This window comes from Phoca vitulina, unplaced genomic scaffold, assembly GCF_004348235.1.
Source record: "Phoca vitulina isolate PV1807 unplaced genomic scaffold, GSC_HSeal_1.0 scaffold59, whole genome shotgun sequence".
Taxonomy (NCBI): domain Eukaryota; kingdom Metazoa; phylum Chordata; class Mammalia; order Carnivora; family Phocidae; genus Phoca; species Phoca vitulina.
Window position 1 is genome coordinate 7476274 of NW_022589762.1, and position 15404 is coordinate 7491677.

The 15404-nt window shown below is 53.0% G+C and overlaps 1 protein-coding gene across 6 annotated transcripts in view; it reads right to left on the reverse strand.

The window, feature by feature from the left end:
* Positions 1-10240, reverse strand: part of CHD4 (chromodomain helicase DNA binding protein 4) — a 30526-nt gene extending 20286 nt beyond the window's left edge. For 3 of the 6 annotated variants that reach the window (XM_032390855.1, XM_032390854.1, XM_032390853.1), the window contains exons 1-14: positions 10084-10240; positions 9028-9205; positions 5342-5463; positions 4919-5134; positions 4581-4699; positions 4218-4459; positions 3834-3961; positions 3452-3587; positions 3120-3298; positions 2694-2933; positions 1642-1845; positions 1318-1523; positions 828-959; positions 651-747 (exon numbers count right to left, since the gene is read on the reverse strand). In XM_032390855.1, coding sequence (XP_032246746.1) covers positions 651-747; positions 828-959; positions 1318-1523; positions 1642-1845; positions 2694-2933; positions 3120-3298; positions 3452-3587; positions 3834-3961; positions 4218-4459; positions 4581-4699; positions 4919-5134; positions 5342-5463; positions 9028-9127 — 2121 coding nt within the window. In that variant the 5' untranslated portion in view covers positions 9128-9205; positions 10084-10240. The remainder of the gene's footprint in view (positions 1-650; positions 748-827; positions 960-1317; positions 1524-1641; positions 1846-2693; positions 2934-3119; positions 3299-3451; positions 3588-3833; positions 3962-4217; positions 4460-4580; positions 4700-4918; positions 5135-5341; positions 5464-9027; positions 9206-10083) is intronic. The other 3 variants (XM_032390857.1, XM_032390856.1, XM_032390858.1) reach the window with 2 other exon arrangements.
* Between the last annotated feature and the right edge of the window lie 5164 nt (positions 10241-15404).

Sequence of the window (15404 nt, forward strand, 5' to 3'; positions counted from 1 at the left end):
AGTAATTCTGCTAATCAAGATCCACCAGGTCAATAATCCTATGTTCCTCCTAGAGTCCTCTTTTTTTTTTTTTAAGATTTTATTTATTTATTTGACAGACAGAGAGAGCCAGAGAGTACAAGCGGGGGGAATGGCAGAGGGAGAAGGAGAAGCAGGTTCCCTGCTGAGCAGGGAGCAGGGAACCCGATGTGGGGCTGGATCCCAGGACCCTAGGATCATGACCTGAGCCAAAGGTAGATGCTTAACCGATTGAGCCACCCCCACATCCCTAGAGTCATTTTTTTAACCTTAACAGTCCTTATGTTATATTATACAAATGAAACCCAGAAAAAATAAGCCATGAATTAAGAATCAGAAGACCCAGGTTCCAGTACAAGTTTCATAAAAGCTTAGTTGTGTGACCCATCCCTAGGTAACACTTTCTCAATCATAGAGAATACCATCTCCTATGTTTTTATTTTTCTGATGATGCAAAGAGAAAACGATGCTAGCATTTCTGTCGTCTAGAGGAGCGGAGCAGTGGGCAAGCAGTCTAGCTCTGACGCTGCTACTGGCAGAGCCGCACTAAAGGCCCCATCCGGAGACTGGAGCACACAAGACGGAGCGTCCCCCCCAACAGATTGTACCCTCCTTCTTCTGCCCCAACTCACATCAACTGTAGGAGTTTCAGGAGGCCTCTCCAACTTCCTCAGCTTCACCTTCTTGAGCTTCTTGCCTGGTCGTCCTTCCTCACCCCTCATTAACTCCCTAAAGAAAACAGACATCACACAGCTACCCAAGGTCCTTCCCGGTAAGAACCAACTCCACACCTCAGCAAAGCTGCCCACCTGTGGTTCCAATAGCTCTGCTTGAACAGGTCGTAGTCCTGTATTTCCACATCCTCACTCTCCCAGGATGCCTGATCGTAGGGCAAGTCCCGCCACTTGATCAAGTAGTGGACGTGGCCCTTCTTGTCCACACTGAAAGGTCAAGGAGAAAAAAATCCTCACAGCCAGAAGGCCACTTCTCACTCTCAAAAAGTGCCCAAAATGTACGTTCCAAACTAGACTTCTAGGAAGGCCAGATGCCACACGTATTTAGAATCTCTACCACACCAGTCTCTGGACCTAAAATTACATCTAATCTATAGTTTTCTCCTATGGCTCAAATACCAAGATTCAGTCAGATAATAATAATAAAATGACATATCTCTTCCAAGTTTAAATCACCGGTGACATCCATTTTCTTACTCCCTTTGGCAGCAGTCTCCCAATGGATATGCTGCCTGCCTCCAGTACGCCCAAGACCACCACCAGTCTGGCCCAGCTCCACTGGTACCTGTGGTTGAGAATTCGGTGGATCATCATCCACTCAGGTTTTATCCCATAGCGATAGAAGCGTTCCTCCATCTCTGCAAATTTAGGGTCTTTGTTCTTGCGCTTCCGGCTCTTCTCTTCATCACCACCAAAGTCCCCAGAAGGTGGTTCGTCCATATCATTCTTCCGCTGATAGTTTCGGAACATCACTTGACAGTGCAGCTCCAACTGCAAGCAGGAAGAGACATCAGCCACCATGGTGGCATCCGCTCCTTCCAGCCACAAGGCCATTTCTCATGACCCTCTTCACTGCAGCCCCCAGATCTCTAGCCTATCCCAGGTTTACCTGCAGTTCAGACACCCAGGAGCAGTGCCAGTAAGACATGCCTTGCCATTTCACAAAGAACTGCCGCTCTGGCCGCCCCTCCAGGGGCTTGGGAGAGGGAGTATTGGGATCAGCATCTGGAGGCCGAGGCACTGGTGTGGGAGATGGTGGCTGACCCCATTTCCAGATTAGAATCTTCTGAACTTTGCCCTTAAGAGCTGGACACTGACAGAAAAAAACGATTCAACAACAAACCATTACCGAGGAGAGGAAATGATACAGTCCATAGCCTCAACCTTATCAAGGGATTATTAAAATCTCATTTCAAGAGGTGCCTGGGTAGCTTAGTCCATTAGGAGTCCGACTCTTGGATTCAGCTCAGATCACGGTCTTGGGGTCATGGGATCAAGCCCCGCATTGGGGCTCAGTGTGGAGTCCGCTTGAGATCCTCTCCCTCTCCCCCTCCGCACCCACCCCCGTTCGTGCTCTCTCTCTCTTAAATAAATAAATAAATAAAATTCTTAAAATCTCATTTCAAGAAGGACCATTCTAGGTAAAGAATAATAGAATTCCCTCTCCACTTCTGGACTTCATCCAGAATTTGAGTGACACTATCCCTCCTACCTGTTTAACAGAGCCAGTAGCTAGACTTCAACAATAACCCAGAACAAGGAAAGCACAGAAAACCCCCAGACCTAGAGCCCAGAATTCCTCTCGTAAGCAACTGAAAAGCAATTAAGTGACCCTATTAGCCATTCTAAACTACCAAGACCCCAAGGCTGGGTGTGAAGACAGAATGGATGCCCTAGGCTAGAAGAACACTGCTTTAAGAACACCCCTTAAAAGAGCTGGCAAAGCATCAACTCTTCTGTTCAAAGTTAATCCTACATTTTCCCAAAGCTATCCCCAGACTACATGAGAAAGGAAAATAACCTGTCTCAGGGCTAAAGATAGAGTTCTCCAGTGACCTCTCCTGCGCCCCAGCCCCCGAAAGCCTACACATAAAAGAGGTACACCCTTCCGCTAGACTACACTGCCCACACCTCCCACCTCGGCTGGGGTCAGTCACTCACCGTACAACGGGGACAGAGCCATTCACCATTAGGGATCTCTGGAAGTGGGGGGTTCAGGCAGTGGATGTGGTAGGATGAAGGACAGGTGTCACAGCAGAGCAACTCCCCACCATCCTTACAGACACGACAGAATTCCATATGGTGGTCATCCTCCTCTTCTGGGTCTCCCCCAACCTCTTCCAGGATCTCCTCACCCTCTGAATTGTCCTCTTTAGCCTCCCACTGGATGCCTTCCTTCTCCTTCAGTAAAGGACCACAGAGTCAGATTATTACCACCCCCCACCCACCCAAGTCGGAACCACACCCAACATTCTTTTGAATGCTTCCCAAAGTCCACACCAGCAACACCACCCAGGCCCAAAAGATCTCTATCACCCCACCCTTCCTCTTGAGGGTTCCAAAGGGCCACAATGGCCAGGTACTCACGCAGTGTGGGCAGCTCCACTTGCCCTCCGGAGCCTTCTCCATATCCGGATCCAGGCAGACCATGTGGTAAGCTCGGGGACAGGTATCACACAGGATGATCTCACCGCCTTGCTGGCACACCTCGCAATAGTCCTGGTGGTCTGTCTCATAACCATCCACAGCAGTCACCTCCTCCTCGCCTGGGCAAGGAAGAGGGAAAGCCCAGTTATTAGAAAAAAACTACCTCCCCCCACCCCTCCTAAAATAAACCCAACCCCGATCTCCTTACGGAGATTCTTCCCCAGTCATCCCCACCCCATCCCATCACACACAGACCCAAAAAAGAAACACACCTTTCTTTTTCTTTTTGGTCGTTCGCAGTTTCTTGCGGCTGCGGCTACTGCGGCTGGTGGAACCGTCAGAAACGGAGTAGCTATTGATACTGGCATCGTCGAAGTCAGACTCTACGTCCAAGTCGTCATCCTCGCTCTGGCAGAAGGAGAAGAAGGAAGGTTAGAGCTTGAAGCCAACAGGAAGGAGGGTGCTAGAGAAGGGATCACTCTACTAGGGGTGCGAGAATCCCAGCAAGGACGCTCAAGTAAGAAGCCTAGTCACCGTGTTCTAGGGCCAACAGTCCCCACCCTTACGTGCCTACCGCGAGGGCTAGACCCGGACATAACGTTAACGTCGTACTACATACGGCACCCTCACCACAGGGGTGGGCTGGGCTCTCACCGAGGATCTCTTACGCTTAGAACCAAAACCTCCCAGCTTGATTTTCAGGGGAGCTACTTTCTTGGGTTTAGGCTTCTTGGCATCAGGTACACGAGGGCTGCCCTTGGGCTTCCTCCGAGCATTGGGACCTAAAATCAGAAGAGCACAAGTAAGATTATATATTCCAAATGCACGACAAGGCAGAAGATGGGGAAGATAATACAATGTTCTCCACCTGAGCGGGTTTCCCTGTGCCCAGCTTCCCAAATTTCTCTCGTAAATCCAAGATTCATTTCCCCCTCACACTCCTCTATCTGGAGGCTGACAGAACAGCATCCCCATGCTTCCTCTGTCTTCAACATCCCACACCCACACCATCCCGCCTCGCAACGGGTCCCCTTTCACCTTTGCCCTCCTTGGTCTTGGCCTTGCGGATAGGCACCTCCACAGGGGGAGGAGGTGGGGCAACTTCAGTGGCCGTCACCATGCTCTCCACCACAGCCACTGCCGCCGCCGCCGCCGCCGCCACTGAAGCCCCAGAACTGCCTTTGAAGGGATTGTTGGTGCTGAACTCACGCCACTTTGCACCCAAAACCATCATCATCTTGGAGACAGCAATCTTGGGGTTTTTGGCAGCAATGAGAGGCCTGGTGGAAAAACGGACAAGAACAAAGAGGAAAAAGTTTAAGAATAAAAGAGAGAGAAAGAGAAACAAGAAGATATTATACAAGCACTCTCCTCCCCGGGGCCCAAGACCCTCCTGTTTACCGGACAAACTGGCTGAAGGCCTTGTAGTTGGTGAGGGTGCGGTAATCCTCCTCTGAGAACACATGGTCAATGTCTTCCATGCCCCAGTCTTCCAGGAGCTGAGCAGAGGATTTAGGCTCCTGCAGAGAGAGCAAGGTCAAGGACCTGACACCTAGTGCCCACACTTGCTAAAGGGAACCTGAGCTGAGACAAAGGCTTGCAAGCCCAGGGGAGGGGAGCGGAGAGAAAATCATTACAAACAGGGAGAGAAGACACTCGAAGGGGCAGTGCAGTCTCTGGGGGACAAAGGACAGGACTGTCGACAGCAAGCATGGAGGACAGGACAGAGGTCAAGGCACCTTTGAATCATCGTCATCGTCATCCTCCTCCTCCTCTTCCTTCCGCTTGGATTTGCTCTTCTTTTCTTTCTTAGGTCCAAGCTTCTTCTTCTTCTTCTTGCCAGGGGTATAGTCGCTGCCCTCACTGTCTGAGCGCAGAGCCACCTCTTCCTCCTCCTCCACAAACTCCGGCCCCTCCCCAGAGCTGTCCCCCAGCTGCCGGCACAAGAGCATACGCTGGAGCAGGGAAAGGGGAGAGGGAGAGGGAGACAGACACACACATGCTACACACATGCTGACCTCAGGACAGCCCTGAGGCTCATCCCCAGGACCTGGGCCCACCACTCTAGAAGAAGAAACAAATGCCCCCCGCCCCTCAACCGTTCTCATCAGAGCTTCTCCCCTCTTCTTCTTATTCCCCAAAACATCCAGTCACCCACTCACCTCCTTTTTTTGGCGCTTGCTCTTAGGGATTTTAGGGTCCCGAGGTTTCTTAGGCTTTTTCTTCTTCTTGAGCTTTGGAGTCTCTGCTTCTGACAAATCCTCTTCTGGGTCCTCTTCATTTTCTACATATATTTGGCAGAAAGAGGCAAGTAGAGAAAAGATCAATAGCAAAAGGTTAGAGCCTAATCCAGAGGCTTTAGACTATTCCCCCACCTCTTGTCCCAGATTCTACTGAAGAGAACTGCTATACTCACCACAGAAGGAAGCTGATACTCAGGACAAAAACAGACAAAGAGAGAGCTGTATATACCCGAAATAGGCCTGTCAGGCCAGATCAGGCCCACCTCGGGCAGCTGTCCAGACCCCTGCCTCCTTTCCCTCATCCCTAACAGGAGTCCTCTATATGTTCACCAGTGCAGCTGAAGCAAGCTGCTTAGAATTAACCAAATAAGAGAAACAGGTCTAGCCCTCCTCCAACTGTCCACCAAATATCCTACAAACCAGGGAATGAAAATGAAAGGTCGTACCCATAAGGCAAAAACGAGAGAATACACCTTCACTACATTCCCAGAACGCTATCAGTCCAGGGGTCCCAGAAACCACACCCTTCACTACCCACTTTGGGTCATCATTGCTTAAAACCACCAGAATCCTCAAGCCCCAGGTTCAGTTGTCAGCCCAATATCACACCCACTCCCAAACATAATTTCCTTTCCCCATCTCCAGCTCCACTGTTCCTCCCCAGCTTCTCCTGGGTCAGTAGCCTCTTCTCCCCAGGGGCCCAAATCAGCCCAGCTGTCACCATCTCCTCCACACACCACCCCCCCATCCTCCTCCCATCTGGCTCCACCTCCTCCCCTGGCTGGGAGCACACACAAAGCCTGGGGTAATACTGAGAGCTCCTGGGCAGGGATAGGTGGGAAGGGGCACAGAGGGGGAGGAGAAGGCCAGGATGCAGCTTCCTTTGTAACTAACACACATTCACACCACCTCCCTCCTCCCTCCTCTCTCTCCTTCTTCCTAAGCCACCCCCGCCCAGGGAGGGGGGGAGTGGAGAAGGGAGAGGAGAGAAGGAGGGAGTGCCTCACCCACTGAGGAGAGGGAAAATGGCTCCTGACCGCAGAAGCCAGCCCAGGGCACCCAGCTGCCAACATAGGACAGGAAGTAGCAGGGGAGGGGGGTGGGGTTGAGAGAGGTAGCCGAGGAAAGACTACCCTCACAAAGACTTCCCAAATTCCTACCTGGCCCCAGGTCCACATGCCACTTCTCCTAACACCTATTCTGGGATGACACAGTTCTCAAGAGGCCACTCTTAATGTCCTAGGCAAGGAAACCCAAGACAAACATGAAGGGTAATACAAGAGGGACTGGGTTACTCCCTCAATCGTAATTATTTCTCCAATCATCAAAGCTAAGATTTAACAAAGGCTCAGTGGAGCTATGATCAGAGCATACAACCTTCTCAAATTTTTGATATCCAAAATATCTACCTTGAGGAACGGGAGCCCACGAGAAGTCTCTACAACTCAGTTTCCTCCTCACCACCTACCTCCCGAAGAGTCCAAGCCATAGATCCTAAACCACCTCTCACAGATTAGTAGGAGCCACCTAGCCAACAGATGGGAGTGATGTCTACACCAAGAAAAAAGGAGCAGCACCTGGACAGTGCTGGACAACAATATGCTTCCTTCAATCCTACACATGCTCTTCGCCCCTGACCCCAGAACTAGCCCTAAAATGCTTCTGGCTCCGCCCTTCCTCAGCAAGGCAGATACTAGGGAACATGAGACATTAAGCTTGACAAAGCACCATCAGCCTCCCCCCACTCAGCCCAGGATCAGGCCAGGCATAAGAAAGCCCCTCCCATTCCCTTGGGAATGGAACACCAGCCTGGATCTCACCAGAAAGAACCATTTTCTTCAGGCTTCTCCCCAGCAATCCCCATGTCGTCCCCCTCACTAATCAGTTACAGCTCTTGGTTCCTCGTCTCCCTTACCTCCATAAAAGCTGGATATAAGGACAAACCCACGCAGGTGAAGGGGATACCCATCCTCATAAGACCCCCAAACTTCTCAGGCAGATAATGTGCTGAGACAACATGCGGCAAAGTAGCTGAGACATAAAAGATTTGGGAAAGGGGCAGGAATGGGGTGTGGCAAGTGGAAAAACTGGGTCATGCTACAGCTTGGGGCAGAGTTCACCCTGGGAGCCTGCACAGCTCCCAATCAACACGGGGGCAGCCCCAGACCAAGGGGCCAATGGGAAGCCAAGATGTGGAACCAACATTGGCTGGATAGCACTACTACTCCTCTGGCCCCTCACAGAAAGGATCAGATCATATTACCTATACCACCACCCCACCCCCACCTTGGGCAACAGCACAGAAATTTGCCACCTTGGCCTACACAGTGATAAGACTCAAGCCTAAGTTTCTTATCCCAACAACCGAAGACTCAGTAACAACACTGACCCCTCTCCTAAGTGGCCTCAGTTTCAAACGAAGACTTCCAAACTCAGAAGACACCAAATGTAGAAACATCTTTCCCAGACCACCTCAACTTGCTGCTAGAGCTAAGGAGAGACAAGGCAGAAGTGAAATATGTTTGATGGGAAACAAAAAACAGGACCGGAAAGCTCTGCAATTAAAGGAAAAATAAACATAAGCAGAGAGGATAAAAAAATGGCATGGAAAAAAAAAAAAGCTCGAAAAAAGGTCAAGGAAACAAGTAGGTGACTTAGCTAGGAGCTCTTTAAAAGACAGACGAAAGAGACATCCACTTAGATGCATGACATCAATCACCATTTGAGAAGAGACAAGGGCTACTCCAATCAGGCAGGGTGATTATAACCATACGGGTTTGGCCAGTCCAAGGAGCCACCCCCAAACACAGACAGAACAACCCCCAACACACCTACACAAACACTTCATGCCACCAGCCCAAACCCTAGGCTCCCTGCAGGGAGGGAGAAGCCTCTAGGAAAAAAAGCCTCTATTATGTCCACTTGCCATGGGAAGGGGGGGGTGCCCAGGGTGTCACCTCTGTTCTTTTGCCCCTCCCTAGTATATCCTTCAGGCTGTGACATCCTACCCCTAGCCCCCATCATTTCCCCACTTGAAACATTCCAGCAATCTGCCTGGCTAAAAGCGCTGCACATCCCAGCTGAGGAGCGCAATTCAAACTTCACACAGTTGAGACAGCACAGAAAACCGGTAACTGATCAGAAGCTAAAAATAATCAGATAGAGAGTAACCAGCACTCCCTCTCTCCTTTCCACAGCAGCAACCACAGGATCCTGCTAACACAGATGACCTGCAGGTCTCCAACATGCAATTCTCAACACCCACCCCCCACCCCCACCCCGCCTCCAGGGGTCCCAGCCACCTGCATTCCTCCATGGACCCACACAAGGTAAGGTCGGCCAGCCCAGAGAGCTCCCTCAACCGGGAATTGCATAGCATTCCTGAAGACAGTGCAGCAAGCTTGCATCTCGGTCCCAGAGCCCAGGAGGCACATGGCTTCCACCCCCTCCCACAAGAGCTCCGCAGAAGGGAACCACTCCCTTCGGATGCCCTCCACCTCAGACTCTGCACAGAGAGAGAGAGAAACTCAACCCTGCCTCACCAGAGTCGCTAGGGAGGGCCCAAATGCCTCCTTCCTGCCCTGGGCCCTTGGGGAAGATATTACCTGGGTGGGGTGGGGGCAGGCTGTTGTTCAAAAGTGCATCCATATCTTCCTCCTCGCTGCCCGCCGAGCAGGGGGACGGGGAGCCCAGGCCCGACGCCATCCCCTTCCGCTCCCGGCCAGGGAATTGGCCCAGCTGCTCCTGCCTGCGGCCTGGGGCCCTCTACACTGGCCCGAGTCACTGTGCGGGGGAGGGGGGGAAGAAAGAGAGAACAGTCAGTGACGCGCACTGTCCCCCTCCCCCACACCCACCCGCTCTTTCCGCCCACCACCACCAGCGGCCCCCCCACCCCAGCCACCCTAGCAGGGCACCCGAGCCACTCAGGCTGAACTTAGTTCCACACTCCTCGAGGGCAGCCCGGAAGCCGGCTCCCCAACCGGAGCCCCCCGCATGAGCGGGAGCGACGCCCCCGAGGGCAGGCTGGTGCAGGCGTGGGGAGGGGGAAAAACCAGGCTGGACCGAGCAGGGTGTGACGGGGGGGGCGGGGAGGGAGGGGGGTCCGAGTGGCCACGGCGCGGGGGGGCCCGGGGGAGGCGGCAGGCGGCGAGGCGCTCGGGGACACAAGGTCACTTGGGGGTGGGGGGGCGCCTCCCTGCGCCTGGGGAGGGGCCAGTCCCCAGACAGGGCAGCTCTCCAAAGGCTGTCCTCTGGGACAACTCAGGTTCTCCGGAGGAGCTGCGGGGCCGAGGGGGCGTGGAGGCTCGGGCGCTCCAGGGGGCTGGAAGCTGGGACGCGGGGGGCGAGGGAGCGCCCACCGGGCAGGGGGCCGGGCCACGTGTCCCGGGGGGCAAGTGAGCAAAGGGCGAGGGGGCGGGCGCCGGGCATTGTGGGAGACCAAGCCCGAGGTGGGAGTCGCGGGGAGCAAGACTCGGGCCGGCTTAGGGCGGGGGTGGGGGGGCAGGGCGCCCTGCAGGCAAGGGAAAGGAAGGGTCGGCTCCTCTGGGCAGGGGGCGGTCCGCGAGTCCGGGACGTCTGAGGAAGGGGTGGGTGGAGGGATGAGCTTGGGGGCTGGTCGGGCTGAGAGAGGCGTCTCTTTGGGAACCCCGTGCTCTCCTCACCCCGGAGCCGCCGCAGGTCGCGCTGGGTCCGGCCCGGTGTCACTCCCGCTCCGGCTCCTCCTCGCCGCGGCCGAAGGGGGGAAAATGGCTCCGGCTCCGGCGTCGCCTCTTAAAGGGCCCGAAACACCGGCCGGGAAATCCCACCGCACAGGCCCCGCCCCCCCACGGACAGCCCATAATAACCCCAACCAACCCCAACCCCCCCCCCTCCACTACCGCCACCCTCCTCCCTAGGTCTCCCGGGCAACCCCCGCCCCCTCGTCGCTCAGGCAACCGTTGGCCACGCCCCCTTCGAGCGCGCGCGCGCGTGTCACCCGGGCAACCACCCACCTCCTGGCCATCCCATAATACACACGGACACCCCCCACCACCACCCCCCCCCACACACACACACTCCATACACCTATATGCCAAAGCTGTTGACATCTCATAATATTGCAGACCTTTTGCAACTAACCCTTTCCCCACCTCAGACATCCCATAATAGCCATCCTTTGCCAACTTCTTCACTCTTGGCCCCTAATGCTAACATCCCATAATAATTCGTCACCTCTCCTTCCCCATGGCCATCCCATAATAAGCACCCCTCCCAGCACTTCAGCCTCACAGCCCATAATACTCATCCCCATCCCCCACAGACATCCCATAATAACCACTCTTCGTCCACCCCCAATTTGATATCCCATAATAGTCAGAAACTCCCCCCCCACCACCACATTACAACAACGGACACTTCGGCCTCCTCCCACACACATCCCGTAATAATCAGTTTCCCACTTTCTATACTGACATCCCATAATAACCAACCCCCTAGCCTGAGCTGCCCTCAGCCCCTGCAGGCTAGGGTCTAGATCCTCACACCACCACCCTCAGCCTTCATACATTCATTCTAACTCCACAGCCCATAATAACCACTTCTTCTCTGTCAAAGAGATATCCCATAATGATCCGCAGCCTTACTGTCACCCTACAGATGGACATCTAATCTCCCTTTCTCTAAACGCTCGAAAGATATCCCATAATTTTACTCCCCCACCCACACCCTGATATCCCATAATAATGTCAAGGAGCCCGTGGTCCACCAGACATACTCTAACACTCCCAGCGCAGCCCAGTGTCACATCCCATAATGCTTCATCTCCAGCCACCACCCCTATACCTTTCCAGCCAGGCATCCCATAATATTCATATTCAAACCTCCCCCACCTCCACAGGCTGTCAGTCTATTCTAACACCCAGAGCCACAAGGGTGAAGCAGGCTACCCACACTGCCCTGTGCCGGCCTCAACTTGTACACACCTTTATCCCTTTCTGGGCCAAAGCAGTATCCTGGCATAAAGCCTCTTGATGTCTAGAACAAACCCTACCTTCCCTCATCCCATCATTTCCAGACACTCAGGAACTGAGAGTTAATCTAGGGCCCCAGCCAATCCCACCAAAATCCAGTTATTCTCCAGATGCTTACCTTCAGCTCTTAAGTTTTGAGTAAGGCCAACCAAATACCATGCTGACCAGATGAGCCATTTACATGAAGTTTAATTCAGCCACAGCATCCCATAATAATTATAAACTCTTATCTTTAGAAAGGAGTCTTTAGACTATTTCTTAACATTTCAGCAGCCCTTCTCCCACGTCACCCTGCCTCCCCAGGTCAGGTGGTCCAACACGCCTGGGCCACTCCCATGGATGGACAACCCACCATGATGTGAAGTGAGGATCCTGCTATGTATATGCCAAGAACCAAGACCCGCTCTCCCTCTCCTCACTGCTACTCATGTTCATTCAACAGATGCTGCCAGAGCACCTAGGAAGGCACCAAGCTGGGCACCAGGGAATGCAAGGACCACAGGTGCCTCCCTTCAAGAAGCATAAACAACCCATAAAACTATGAGACAAGATAGAATGTCTGATGTCAAGGGAACACTGCAGAGTTGTATTTCCCAATTTCCTGTTACAGAGAATAAAACAAATCCCAACTGGTCTCAAGAGAGATCAGATCCCAGGAGAGGTTCTTGATGGTCCTTCTAGAGGCTAGAAGGTATTCCAAAAGGATTTATGATATAGATGGGTGGTCAAGATATCTCCTATCCGTTCCCTACTGCACTAAGGGATTTTGATTGGAAAGCAATGTCCATCTATCCAGTGTTTCTAATACTGAAATCCCATAATATCATCATGTGCCTCCTTCTTGAAAGACACTTAACATGCCAGAATTGTTATCCTCATTCTTGAACACCAAATTCTGCTCACCCTCAATGTCCTGTATTTTTTAGCCACTTTCTTGTTTATATCCTGAAGTCTCATACTTCCAACTGCCCCCATTCTCATCTTGTTGGGGCCCCATTCTCCATCCAAAAAAACCCTTTGATGTATATAATATTCACCATCTTCCCTCCTCCCATGTACAAGCCAACACTCCAGGATGCCTCCTTCATTCAATTATGCTACAAATTAGCCTTTCAATGTATACCCTCCCTTTCCCAGACTGGGCCTATCTTGCAGGTACCTTGGGGACCCAGTTCTGGGAAGTCCAAGAGCCCAGTCTTAACACCTGTTAGCCCTCAGAGAGCCTGATCCCATAAACCTGTCACTTTTCCCTCTTCCTGATCCCCAGGGAACCAGGACCCAAGTGAAAACCAATGTCCCAGCACCACTGCCTTGCTGCCCCCAACCCCCAAGGCAGAGATAATGTCTTTCTTTGCTCTCATGTGCCTTTTTCATACAAATACAAGACCTACGGCGGTGGAACAGGTTGGAGAGAAACCGGAAAGTCCTACGAGGAGCCTTCCTGATCAGAAGTGAGTAGGATGAACCTCACATGGCCTCTGCATTGCTCTTTTTATCCCCCTTTCCTAGAGAAAGGGCCTGGCCAGAGGACTCTGCCCTCCCCTGGGAACCCAGGGCTGGAGATGTGACGAGGAGAAATAAATTCAGGAGAGGTAAGAGCTTGCTTCAAGAAGTTAGCATCCCTTTGCTTCCAAGCAGAGCACCAGTGATGCTGATACATCTTTTCACCAACTCCTACCTCATTGAACTCCCTGGACCACCCTTTTGCCACATCCCTGTGGCGTGCAGGCCGTTTCCCCCGTTCTGCAAGGCTGCCATAGTCTTCCTCGTTCACATCTCATGTTATCAAGATTGGGCCCCATTCATTTGTGCAAACCCTCCCCCATGACTGTTCTGAGTACTAAGGATGAACCTTGTACTCCTCACTTAGGGGAGAAAGGCAGCTCTTTTAAGATACCATAATGTGGGTATACCTTCTTTCAACAAGATTCTCCTTGGCATGTAGAGCTACTAGATACCTATTACGCCCTCCTCTCTCCCCTTTTCTCCAGGGAATCCAGCCTGCCTATGGGCCTCAAATTCCCTTCTGTAATATCTCCATCTGCCCCACAGCCCTTTCTTCTCATATATATACCCCATTACTACGGTGATTCATAATATAAACCAGGAAGAGAGTTTTATAACGGTAGTCACAGCTCTGTGCCCGTGATTGTAAACACGGATCACTTTTGTCCCCCACAGTCCTCTGCCCCTAGCCCTGCAAGTTCTACCCACTTATCCCCTGCCTCATCTTACTCTCCACCTCTCCCTGCTCCCAAAACAAGGAGAATGTTAGAATCCCTTCCTCTCTTCTTAAGTTCCAGAGAGGGCTAGGATGTGTGTGTTTATGTATTGCTTTTGTGGTCTTTATGCTTCTTTGCTCCCCCACTCCCTACCCTGGCTCCATGCTACCCTTCCAGATAAATTACAAATAAGCCACTAGCATGATTGGCCCACAGAGACTAAGGGTGGGATAATCTCCTGATTAATGCACCCAGGGGGACAGCCTCTCTAGCCGGTTACCTTAGAGTTCTGTTTCCATCTCATGGTAGAGAAGAACCTAGAATAACCCTCAGAGTGGGTTGTCCATGGAGTTTTCAGCACATGCTCTCTCTACATCTCTTTTCTCTGTGAGCCCCAGAAAGTCTGCACATAAGAGGTCTAAGGGACCGGTGTTCTCTTGCTTTGTCAGAAAAAGGGCTTTGGAAGGACAACCTAGGGAAGAAAAGCCACACCGACAGTGCATTGTGATGGCTAGACAGGATGCAGGTGGTGCAGGGCGTGGGGGGGGGGGGGGGACAGGCCAGGCATTTGTCCTTCAGGAGCCAACAGAGCCTCTGTTCCCTGGGTGTGACTGCAAGGGTGCAAAGCCCCCCTGGCCCAACCCACCTACCTGAGCTGTGGTCCCAAGGCTCAAATCCAGGAAGGCAAAGGGGGGAGGAGAGTACTTGGGTTCTGTGGTCACCCAGGAGCACTATTCCCTTTGGTGTGCCACACAGCCAGAACCCAGGCGCTCTCACTGCCAGCCCAGCTCTGCAGGCCCTGGACTCAGCAACCCTGCAGCTGACAAGCTGCAAAAGGACCCAGGTGTCCCGGGTTCAGATTTGACCAGCTCTAGCCTGCCCCAGGGGCCCCTTCAAACAGCTGTCCCAGAAGAACCTCTCCAGCCAGTTACTCTTGCCAGGCCTCAGGTCTGGCTCCAGGGCTCACCCCACCCTCCCCAGCTCCTTTCCCTCCCTCTTCCTTCCTTTCCTTCCTCACCAACCCCCCCCACAACCTCCCCAGAGCTTCACCTACCCAGGACAGCCCCACCCAGCTGTGCAGGGCACATCCCATAATAATCCTACTCCTTGCTAGCCCCCACCCCCCCCCAAAAAAGAGAGGCGGCCATCCCATAATAGCCACCCACAAGAGACATTCCGCGGTGACCGCCCCCTCCCTGCAGAGCTGCCGGGAGCAGCCATCCCATAATAGCCGGCCGCCTGTTTTACTGGTTACGGCTGTGGAGGGAGCTGGAGAGGAAATGGAGGGGAGGGGGGAGGGGAAGAGGATCAGGGGGCCCCCACTTTGTGGAGGGAGCAGGGGGAGGAGAGTGGCCCAAGGGGATTGGGAGCCAAGGGGACACCGTGCAGGTGGGAGGTGTGGTCCACTGGCCAATACAACTCTGCTTTAGGGCTTTCTCCCCATTCCCCAGGGGCTGCCTTTCCCCCTGAGCACCCTGGAGGTGTCTGCTAGTTAGGGGAGATGCCTAGGATGGGTTGAGGTGCTCAGTGTGTGCGTGTGGGGGGTGGATTTCAGGTGTTCCCCTTGGGCCGTTTGAGAGAGAAGGCAGACCTTAGAGAGGATGGCAAGAGAGTAAGGAGTGGGGGGGTTGGAGAAGAGCTCCTCAGGCCCTCCCCATTCTGCACCACCATCCCATAATAATCCCCCCAGCCCCACTCCCCCTCCCACACACGACATCCCATAATATCTTCTGGAGAAGCAGTCCCCGCAGT